Genomic DNA, 11,892 nt, shown 5'->3' on the forward strand with positions numbered 1-11,892 from the left:
ACTTCGAGAATATAACTTGTCACAGTAAAAAATCCATTTAAGAAGCAACTCTCAAAGATTCACAGGTGTAGAAGCATTATACCTGGTTGCTCTCTGACCACACAAGTTGTTTTTCCCCCTCTTCAGCCATGAACATTAAAACCTTTTAATTAATTGAAATTAATTGCATTTAGCTCTGGAGTAGAACCAAAGGAGGAGGTTTGGAGAGGACTGTTATGTGTGAATGCTGCTGATCATCAGTTTGCTTGCCTCAAAACACTCTCAGCCTTTCTGGACAAAGAAATGACTTCTGCATGGCGTTGCTGCAAACTTAAAAACTGGCGCATGCTGAGTGTGTCAGCCTGTGTGTCAGAAGAACATGTGGCAGCCCCAGGTGGCCTCCAGCAAAATCTGCCTGCCTACAAAGAAGTTCAACAGCTTGATCTCATCTTCCTCCCTACAGTTCCCTACAAAAGATGGTTAGCATCCAGTCACATTAGCATTTAGCTACATTAATGCTAATGTAACAGCACCTCCAGAGGAAACAGGGAGGGGAGGAACGTTTTAATGATTTCTTAAGAACATTGGGACTTCCAGATTCAGCAGACTTGAACAAAATACTAATAATCATGGCTTCATTAGATATAAGTGTTAGGGGCTTATTTTGCCTCAGCGGCTCAACTTAAGATGACTAGAATTCCAACAAAAGAGTTCAAACACGCGGATGTAAAAACACTCTGATTACCGGACCATCCATGGGCTGGATTTAGAAGGCAATTGGGCCGCATCCGGCCCCTGGGCCTTAGTTTGCCTACTCATGCTATACAAGCCTGGCTCTGAGACTTGCTAAGACAGAGACCATCTGGGAATCGCATAGAAGGTGCTCCAAACAATCTGAAGTGCCACACCACACACAATGGGCAGTACACAATTTCCGTTGAAAGTAGGCAGACCTACATCTGCTAAGCAATCCCACTGAGTCTGAGTATCAAACAAATTCATGACACACTCTAGCAGTGCTATGATGCAGATGCAGCTATAGATTGTCAAATACGCTGCCACACAGTTCCAAATCCCAGTTCCTATTCGCCACAGCCACAAAGGCCTTTTTCGTGGGCTTTAAAGAACTCGTATAATCCTGAGAACTTTCAGATCACTGATCTTTTAAAAGTTGTGCCAAGCTAAGGGTAAATGGCCATTGACACACAAATGCTATAGAGTTCAGAAGCAAAGATATCGTTTCAGTTTTTCTGGAAGCTGCCTTGTAACATAATGTTGTTAGCTGCTCACCAGTGAAAAACCATAAATTACATTTCAGACATGATTTAGCACTTTGGAAATATTTCCACAACGCAATATCCAATCCAAAGGCAAACGAGAAATAAATATATTTTCAGATGGCTATGTTTTAATGCTGAAAACTAAGCTAAAAAAAAATACATTTTATGTATATAGGGGTTGCATGAATTAGAGCAACTGCGAAATTTTGAGCCTTTCTTCCAAAATTCTGTGGCATCAGACATTGAGAATAGATCCAACAGAACACAACTCATGCTTGCAACCTAACATTAACACACACCAACACCACGACCAGTCCATCATAAGTACAGGATGGCTGGCAAGAACAAAGCAAAGTTATGCAGGAAGCCAGCCAGGTAAGAGTGCATTCCAATTCGCCCTTCCTCATAACTCTGAGAGAGAAAATGCCCAGCAGGAGCTGGGTGGGGGATCTCTCCACCTGGCTCTGCCATGAGGTGACAGCCTGGAGAATCCTGTTGTTTTCAGCAGAGATATATTATTTCCCCCAGTGAATATCTAGCAACTGTTCAGTCAAAATCCATGTCAGAATCAGAATTTGCTCCAAAGAACAAGCAACCTATAAATGGTTCAGCAGCATAAATCTTCTCTCTAAGCTAGTTGGATGGAATCACCATCTCTTTGACCTGTTTGAAAAGGGTATATTTCCAAGGAGCCCAGGGCTCAAGAAGACCAAACTACTTGCCCGCTGTCTCAGTCAAGCCTCGCTGAAGATTGAAAGACTGGGTTTTGTCAGATTCTAAGTGTTATGTAAAACAGGCCCAGGTATTGTCTTTTACATTTCCCTTGTGGCCTGTGCAACAGCCCACTTGTAAAAAGGGGGTCTGTTGAATGAATACATGTACAGTGTACAAAGATCTTTTTTGCTCAGGACAAATTTGCTGTTCAACACATGGCCAAACTCTCACACAATAAATTAACTGTTTGGCAGCCGCTGAGCTATTTGCTGGAGCCAAACCAATTAGGCCTTTAATGTGATCCCAATTTCCTTTTTCTGAGAATAAGAGGAAAGGAGGGGAAGAGGAAAGGAGGGGAGGGTGCATAAGTAAGTAAATCCCCTCTTGCTTTATAAATCCTTGCCAATCATTCCAGATAAACCTGTCACCCACAGCTCTCAGATCTACATTCACACTCCTAAGCTCACAAAGAGGGCATGGGGCTGATCACACATGGCGTTCAGCATGTCCGACTACCAACATGTGTTTTCCATAGTTTCAAAATTCAATCATTTAAAAAATATTTACTGAGCTTTGTCTTTAATCAAAAAAACATGGCCAGAGATAAAGCAAGCTTAGCACAAGTTACTGCTTCGGTTTTTGGAATGCCAGAAAAGCCAGTGATGTCACCAGATAAAGCTCAGTTCTGCACCCTGGAGAGTATTATGGTCTGCTCTAGGATTAAAAGAGGTGAGGCAAGACCCTTTAGGCCCCAAAGCCCAGAGACACACATGGAAATGGCTTAAGAGACAAGAGGGGGGATGAAATGGGTACCTTTCCAAGTGTGACAGAATAGAAAGGGGAAAAGGGAGAATAATTATCTCTCACGCTTCCTTTGGCAAACCTAATGCAGCTTCCATGGGGTTTGTGAAAAGTCTGCCAGCCAGGAGCTAGTCCACAGCCTTGATGAGGTTCAATAAAGTGTGGAATTTGCTACCACGAGATACAGTGATAGCTGCCAACTTGGACAGTTTTCAAAAGGAATTAGCTTTATCCTCCATGAATTTGTCTATCAATAGCCACTTGTCATTTGTGGCTATATATTACCTCCAGTATCAGGGGTGTGAGGCATTACATCTCAGCATACCAGTTGCTGGGAGATGAAACTGGGAGAAGATGATTAAGCTCGTGTTCTGCTTGCTCCAAAAGGCTTAGTCCAGGGCAGCAGGATCACCAGGGAGGAGCAAAGCGGCCATCACCTCCTCCCTGGGAGACTATTCATTCAGGTTTGCAGTAAGCCATAGTTTAGCTTAGAACGGCATGTGAACCAAGTCAGTGTTTCCTGTGAAGTGTATCGAGCTCCTGTGATCCGCAGGGCAATGAAGGAGGAGTCCACCTCCTCCTAAGGGACCACAAAGAGAAACGGATTAAGCAAGGAGCAGAAGAACACACTGATGAGTTCGAGTGAACATATATTGTCCAATAAAGCCCAACATTAAGACGGCTCTGCTGAGATTGTATCTTGGCATTTAGAGTGCCAGGAGGATTTCTCCACTGTATTTCAGATGAAACATTTAGGCTCAGTAAAGCATGCTAAACATTTACTCAAGCTAGCTACTTCTTAAAGGATCAGTGGAGAGATGGAAAATACTAACATTTTAATCTGCCAGTTAGATTTCAGATCCAACACCCAGTAAGATAATATTATGATGGCAGTAGGTGGAGTGCCAAGACCCAAAGTCAGAGCAACTGTTCATCATCAGGGATGCTTTAGTTGAGATTCCTGCATAGCAGGGGGTTGGACTAGATGATTCACTTGCTCCTTTCTGTACCTCCCTGAATCAACTTTTAGTAGGAAGCCTAGGCAAATAATCTCCCACCACCACCTTGCGTCTGCTCTTATTTTATACTGCTTGAAATCAATTAAGTATTTTAGAAGTACTGTAAAACCCAAACCTGCCCAATGCAGTTTGCAATTTCCAAGGAGAATAATGGCAATCGACCAGGGTTATTGCAATGAACAAGAAATTGTTACCAGAGACAGGGCAGTATACAAATTAAATAAGAAGAAATGCTACATATTTCAAGACAGTTTGCCAGAAGTAGCGGGGGGGGGGGTTATTGCAAAAGTACTAAAAAAACTAAAATAGTGGAAATGTTTTTAAATGCTCGCATGAATAATAAAAAGTGGGTACCCAACACCTAAAAGATAGCAATGTGGCTCTGCACATACTTAATTCCATGGAGGACACACCACTACCAAAAGAGCCCCTTTTTATGCAAGCCTCATCTCCAGCAGAGGTGTTTATATAGAGAAAAGCCCCATCTGTACTATACATTTAAAGCAGTATTCATATCACTTAAAACAGTCATGTCTTCCCCCTCCCCCAAGAATCCTGGGAACTTTAGTTTATTAAGGGAGTTGAGAGCTGGTATGCAATTCTTATTTCTTTTACAGAGCTACAATTCCCAGAGTGGTTTATCAATCAATCCCTCTTCTCAGAAAACTCTGGAAACTGACGTTCTGCGAGGGGAAGAGGGGTCTCTTAACAACTCTCAGCACCCTTAACAAACTGCACAGTTGCCACGATACTTTCAGGGAAGCCAGAACTGTTGAAATTAGTACGATCCTGCTTTAAATGTATAGTACAGATGGGGCCAAAGTTATTGGTCAACGACCTTAGTATGCAGGAGGGTTGGTATGGAAGGAATTGCTCCTTCAAGTACAATGGTACCTCAGGTTACATATGCTTCAGGTTACAGACTCTGCTAGCCCAGAAATAGTACCTCGGGTTAAGAACTTTGCTTCAGGATGAGAACAGAAATAGTGTTCTGGCGGTGCGGCAGCAGCAGGAGGCCCCATTAGCTAAAGTGGTGTCTCAGGTTAAGAACAGCTTCAAGTTAAGAACAGACCTCTGGAACCCATGGGGCCTCCTGCTGCTGCCGCGCCACTGGAGCACGATTTCTGTTCTCATCCTGAAGCAAAGTTCTTAAGCCGAGGTACTATTTCTGGGTTAGCGGAGTCTGTAACCTGAAGCATATGTAACCTGAGGTACCACTGTACTATGGTCCCAAGCCCATTTAGGCCTTTATAGTTAAGCACCAGGCTTTGAACTGGGACCAGGAACAAATGGGCAGTCAGTGAAATTCTTTGTAAACAGGCTAGATGTGAGCCAAGCATGTAGTGCCAGTCAAAACTTGGGTGGCTGCATTCTGCACTAACTGAAGCTTCCAACCCATTTTGAGAGGGAGCCTTATATATAACACATTGCAATAACCCAGATGGACATAGCTGTCAACTTTTCCCTTTTCTTGTGAGGAATCCTATTCCGAAGAAGGGAATTTCCCTTTAAAAAAGAGAAACATTGCCAGCTATGCAGTTGGGATGTTACAAGAGGATGACTAACTTGTGGCCAGATCTTCTGTGTCCAGGAGTGGTCATAGCTGGGGAACCATAGCTAGATCAGGGAGTCCTGTTCCTTCAAGAAGAAGAATATTCCTGGATCGAAAGAATATTAATCTAGTACAGATTGCTGCTCCTTTCTACAGAAGACAAGACCTTTGTACAAAATTGATATTTTGGCTCTTTGAACCTGTAAGCCAGGTTTAATCGTCCTCTTTTCCCCACCTTATCAATACCAACAAAACGTTAAAGTCAATAGGTTTATCTTAGCGCAGAACCAATATCAGCAGGTCAAGCAGCTGAACTGCATGAACTCAATGTATTGACTCTATTAGATCTTAAAAGTTGAAGTAACATCCCTACTTATAATGTACACTCACTGCATTTCTGGAGTTAGAATTATAACTTTGGCTAAACCTTATATATACTTAAAATGAGATTGCATTGACCAAAATGATAACAGTTTGGAATAAAGATCCTTCCAGAAAAAGTTACATTTTTTGGTTTAGAAAAATGGCTACCAAGAGGTAAGCAACATTTAGCCTAAGTGCTAAATGGAAAGCTCTTTGTTACTCATAGGACTTAAACCTTCTGTTATAAAGAGTTGACAGCCTTCACAGTTTTTGGAGTGTGGATTAAAAGAACAAGACAGCCGAAAAGCAGAAGAAATCAAATGGCTTTTCTTATAAATAATTCAACAATATGGGTTCTATCCAACTAAGGTTTACTCAGAGTAGACCCACTGAAATTCAGGGGCTTTTCGCAATTAGCATCACAGTTTCCCAACCCTGGAGATGGTCATCACCCCCCTCCCCACTCCATCCCACCCAAGAAAGGTATAATCCTGAACTCAGCATGCCACTTAAGGAACTTGCAACACCTTTTTAAAAAGTTATTGTGCTTAAGTAGCCAATCTCCTTCAATAAAGAACACAGTTAGATCCTAATGATGGTCCTGTATTTAAACCACAAATTGTTATTCAAGGGATAGGCAGGTTCGTTGAGATTCCTGCATTGTAAGGGGTTGAGTCTGACCTAGATGACCCTTCCAACTCTTTAAGTCTATGATTCTCTTTCTACAATCAGCACAACCATCACAAAGTGAGACACATTTCAACTTCCTCTATATTCCTCTGAATATTTTACAAAGGACAGTATTCTGAGCCCAGAGGCATTATCTTTTCAAGTGCATAAGGATTCATTGTAATCAAGAAGCAGATCTCCTAAGAGAATGTAATTTACTTTGTTCTTCCAAACTTACTCCCACATTCTTAAGGGAGGACAATACATTTCCATATCTCTTCCAAAATACAATGTAATAAGTCATCAGAAAAAGGCTCATAAATAAGCCAGTCTGATGAGGAGGATAGAATGTTGAGTTTCGATAGAGGAAACCGAATTTCCAATTCCCACACTGCTTTGAATCCCATTAGATAGCTTTGGGTAAGTTTACTGTCTCTTAGCTTAACCTCCTCCCAACTTCTATTCAGTTCAGGGTTCAGTGCGGCATAATGGTTAGAGTACTGGACTTTGACCAGGGAGACCTTGGGCCAGTCACAGTCTCTTAGCCTAACCTACCTCACAGGATTGTTGTGAGGATGATATGGGGAGGAGAAGAATCATGTATACCACCTTGAGGTCCTTGGAAGATAAAGGTGGTATATAAATGTAAATAAATAAATAACACATTGCTTCCTTTTCCTCAGCAGGAAAACACAACGCAAAAAAGATGTTCTTTGCTGCATTACAGTCCAGTAAGATTCACTGGTTTTTCTTCTTCCCATTCCTCAAAGCAGCACAGCCCATTTGAAGAGGAGGAGGAAGGGGCAGGAAGAAAGACATTGCACAGATACAATGTCAGTACCTTACTGATCAAGGGACGCGGGTGGAGCTGTGGTCTAAACCAGAGCCTAGGGCTTGCCGATCGGAAGGCTGGCGGTTCAGATCCCTGTGACGGGGTGAGCTCCTGCTGTTCAGTCCCAGCTCCTGCCCACCTAGCAGTCCAAAAGCATGTCAAAGTGCAAGTAGATAAATAGGTACCGATCCGACGGGAAGATAAACAGCGTTTCCGTGCACTGCTCTGGTTCGCCAGAAGCGGCTCAGTCATGCTGGCCACATGACCTGGAAGCTGTCTGCGGACAAACACAGGCTCCCTCGGCCTACAGAGCGAGTTGAGCGTCGCAACCCCAGAGTCGTCTGCAACTGGACCTAACGGTCAGAGGTACCTTTGCCTTACTGATCATGGTTAGCAAAACTGTTATCCCAAAAGATGCTCCTAGCCACAGAGGCCACTTCAACCTCCAGTAATACTGCTCGATCTAGGAGTACTCCCAAACTATGCACCTGCCACTTCAGAGGCAGTGCAACCTCATGTAGAACAGCCTATGTTAGTGGTTTTCAACCAGTGTGCCTCTGCCCCTTTCCTTCCCTCCCTCCTCTGATGCCCTCTTGCATCTCTGCCTCCCAAAGGCTTGCACAGCTGTTTGTTGCACCCCAGGCGAATGGTGCCTCATGGGCTGGCCAGGGGTGCTGCCCAGGCCCCTGTGGGGCAGTGTCAGGAGGCAACTCTCTTTGGGGCAGAGGGGCAGCTCAGAGACAGGGGCGACAGCTGCGGCTGCTCAGAGGACTCCCAAGCAGAGGGGAGGCTGAGGGAAGGGAGGGTGTTCGAAAAAGGGTGAGAGGTTGCCAGCTCTGCAGGCAAGGGGTGACATAATTGGGCTCCTGAGTCCCACAGGGGTGCCGCAGAAAGAATGTAGTTGGTCAAGGGAGCCAAAAAGGTTGAAAAACCTCTGGCCAGGTTTATGAAGCCCTCAACCACAGGACCATTGACTTGTCATTGGTTTACTGGCCCTCAGCCAGCCTACCAATGTGTCCAAGCAGTAATCCAGGATGTGCCCAGCCTCACCCAACGCAGATGACACAGAGAAATAGAGCTCCACACTGACAACAACTCAGGGGGTTGCGGCATTTTTAAACATTATTATAATCATCACCACCATCAACATCTTAGAACCATTTGCAAATACACTTTTTAATATGTTGGTTAAGAAAGTAAAATAGGCTATGGTCCTTACAGAAGATATTTCTGGGGTTATCGAAGAAGACTTGGAGCCATCTGCTAGTCAACAGGAAGGGCTGGATCAAACCCACAGTTTAAGTTCACTATCTTGTTTCCAACAGAAACAAAACACCAGAGAATAGCCAGACCTCTATGCCACAGAGAAACTGGCGCGTAATCAGACCTCTGAGAGCCTCAAGCCACTCACTTATGAAAGGGGAGAGAACCGTTTTTTAACAAGAACTAAAACTGTTAGAATTCATGTGGAAAGCACACGAATATAGAAAATGCAGCCGTGGCGCAAAAAGCGTGACAAGAGGGTTACAGAGTAACATCAAATGTATTTGTACACACCTTAAGTGAAATGAATTCACTAGGATGATAATAGAAGCACCCACAAACCTGAAAAGAAAATTTGCTGATAAAAAGAGATGGTTGGATCTCTCACACTTCGTCTTTTACTACCATTCTCTGAATTCTCTTTGCACACATTTCTCCTGCATAGCATGGGAGGGGGGGGGCTATTTTAAAACATATGGATCAGAATACTGGACAAAGAAAAACACTATGGTGAAGCAAGCCACAACAGAAATGGGAATGTTTTTGTGGATGTTGGGACAGAACAGGCAAGGTAGTGAGAAACAGATGTGACTTGACTGAACTGAAAATGCATTGCAGAAAGCAGTGCTTAGGAATGTGTCTAAGAAGTTCCAGAGGGGTAGCTATGTTAAGTCTACTGTAGCAAAAACAAAGAGTATAGCAGTACCCTTAAAGGCAAACAGATTTACTGTGGCATAAACTTGCATGGACTAGAGCTCATTCCTCAGATGTGTGAAGTGTTACCATCAACTGTCAGATAGTGTGTGTGCATGAGGGTTTATGACAATTTTATGCAACTTTAAATGTATACAAGAGGAGTGCGTGGAGAACTGGGGTCGATGTACTGGCAAATCTCTGGGCAATTTACAGTAGACAGGCAAGGATTTCTGACTCCAATGGTCTAACAAAAACTAACAAACTAAAACTTAAAAAAAACTATTTAAAAAATTGCTGAAAGAGATAACACTTGGGGAAAACCAGGAGTGAATTCACAGGCTGAGCTTGTGTTCAGAGTCACCCTATTCCTTCATTCTTAAGAGCATGTTTGCCTGCCCAAACCACTATTTTGCACCTGGTCTACCTGGTGGATCTTACAGTTCTGGTAAAAAAAAAAAAGCCAAAGTAGATCCTGAAAGTCTAGCATGGACTCTAACCCTGGCATACACGATATGAACAGCTACTATTTCAAAGTCATAACAGGTGATCATCCTAGATTTGTTATGCTTATTAGCACCTGTAGTGGGAGAAATAAAAGCACTCATTTGACTTGAGACCTAAGCAAACAGCTTCATGTTTACTGAGAAATTCTAGTTCAGCAATTTCCTGTAGGGGACAAAGATAAAGGATCAAGAGGAAGGCCCAAAACATATTGATGTATAGCCCCCAATTCTACACATGGGCCTTAAAACATTGAACAACATGCATGTTCCTTCCAAACCAAGGAGTATTCTTCCTACCTGCCTGTTCTCCACAACTGCTCATTCACTGACCTTCTTCGGTTCCTCAGTAGTGCAAACTCACACATACTCACTCATATACACAGAGAGCCACTAAAAAATATTTAATGTAACCATATACATCACCTGAAGGGACACAACCATGGGCGTAGCCAGGATTTTTGTTGGAGGGGGCAAAACAGATGTGAATTGGTCAGTTAAGTATTTCTACTGTTTTACTTTATCTAGTGGGTCAGCTGCACCCCTGACATCCCATAGACACAACTCCCATCATCCCTGACCATTGGTCAAGCTGGCTAGGGCTGATGGGACTGGGACTAGGAGTCCATCAACTGCTGGAGGACCAGAGCTTCCCCATCCCTGACATTCAAACTTTAAAAATCAGAGCCTTGGCCTAACCCATAACATGAGATAGTGAGGTTTACAGTGTAAATTGCACTGTAAGCAGAACACATTTCTTGTGTGTGTCCCACATCCAACATCTAACACTTTACTTTTTTCTAATGACTTCTATCGCAAAGCCATTCTACAGCCTATATTAAGACAGGCAGTACAGTGATGAATATACTTTTTCTTTCCCCAAAGCACATATGCAATTTCTGTATACTAAGGATACATTTGTAAAAACATGCAGATTCTACCCACTTATGCTACCATGATTACTTTAGTTAACTACTTTGCATCGGCTGGGTCTGCACACATTGTTCCACTGAATACAGAGCTATTAGAACACCACTACAAGCCAGTTTTCTAATTCTGGGATGCAATCATAGTAAAAAAGAAAAAATTCATCAACAATCCTTTAAATTGCAGACAAAGTACTAAGGGGCAGCTTTACTAGTCTTTAAGAGTCAGGGGCGTGGGGAATGGTTAAGATTTCTCAAAAACATAACTTTTATTTTAACCTTACCACCACCCCTATTATGGAACGAACGGTCACCACACACACAAAGATGCACAGAGAGAGAGTGAGAGAGGGAAATGGAAAGAAATTAAAGGTCTCCTCCAGAAAGCGCCACTTCTAAATCCCAATGAAACGATCAGTACCGTACATGAAATTAAGAAAAATAAGCGAAATGCGAATAAGAGAAGCATAAGAGGCCCCAGGTTAAATACAACGGGAGTGGTGGAGAAAAAAGCATCCCGAGACCTTGCAGGAGATAAGAAGCCCACGGAGTAAGAAATGGGGAGGAGGAGGAACCACAGATGGGAAGCAAAGGAGCCTCCTGGAAAAGCGTGATAAGGAAGGGGAAGGCGAGGAAGATCTGACTTGGGAACGGGAGAAGAGTGTGCGAGGGGTAGAGGAAGCGCTTGCAAGAAGGGAGTTTGGGAGGAGGAGAAAGGGGAAAGACATAACGGAACTGTAATAGGAAAGCGCCCCATCCCTCGAAGTCCTCCTTCCCTTCCTGCCCGGGGCCCCGCGGGCAGCTCTCCCGGGTGGGACGGCGCTCGCTCGCTCGAGCCGGAGGGGCCCGCCAACCCCCGGAATTGGAAAGAAGAGGCGCGCCTTACACTGGGAGGTTCCCGGGATGCCCACCATCGCGCAGCCGGAGCGGCTCCTTCCCTTTGTTCCGTGCTACTCGGGGCGACGAAGGCGGCGCGGCCACGACGGGAGCGCAGCCGGGGAGGCGGCGAGGGCGGCCAGCGCCGCGCTAGGCCCTTCCGCTTCGGCCCCGCCCCTGCCGTGACGTCACGCGGCTCCTCCCTCCGTAGGAACCGAAGGGGAGGAGGGCTGCCTTGGAGGAGGGAGGAGCGGGGGGCGGGCGGCCTGAGGCGGCGGGCCATGTGCGCTGCAGACGCCGCATCGGCACCACCCTTCCCTTCTTTAAGGGAGTTTTCACTGGGGCTTACCTTCAAGTAACAGCCGGAGTTTTACAGCGCGATCCGAGGCATGCTTACTCGGAAGTAAGCCCCACTGGATAGA

The 11,892-nt window shown here is 44.4% G+C and overlaps 1 protein-coding gene across 4 annotated transcripts in view; it reads right to left on the reverse strand.

Annotated features, from left to right (window-relative positions):
* The window catches only part of CBFA2T2 (CBFA2/RUNX1 partner transcriptional co-repressor 2), a 66,738-nt gene extending 55,055 nt beyond the window's left edge, over positions 1-11,683 (reverse strand). Inside the window, exon 1 of one of the 4 annotated variants that reach the window (XM_083508083.1) lies at positions 11,481-11,683. In XM_083508083.1, the coding sequence (XP_083364209.1) occupies positions 11,481-11,508 (28 nt within the window). In that variant the 5' untranslated portion in view covers positions 11,509-11,683. The remainder of the gene's footprint in view (positions 1-11,480) is intronic. The other 3 variants (XM_083508085.1, XM_083508084.1, XM_083508088.1) reach the window with 3 other exon arrangements.
* Positions 11,684-11,892: the final 209 nt, after the last annotated feature.

Source organism: Podarcis liolepis (assembly GCF_965112155.1).
Source record: "Podarcis liolepis genome assembly, chromosome: 6".
Taxonomy (NCBI): Eukaryota; Metazoa; Chordata; class Lepidosauria; order Squamata; family Lacertidae; genus Podarcis; species Podarcis liolepis.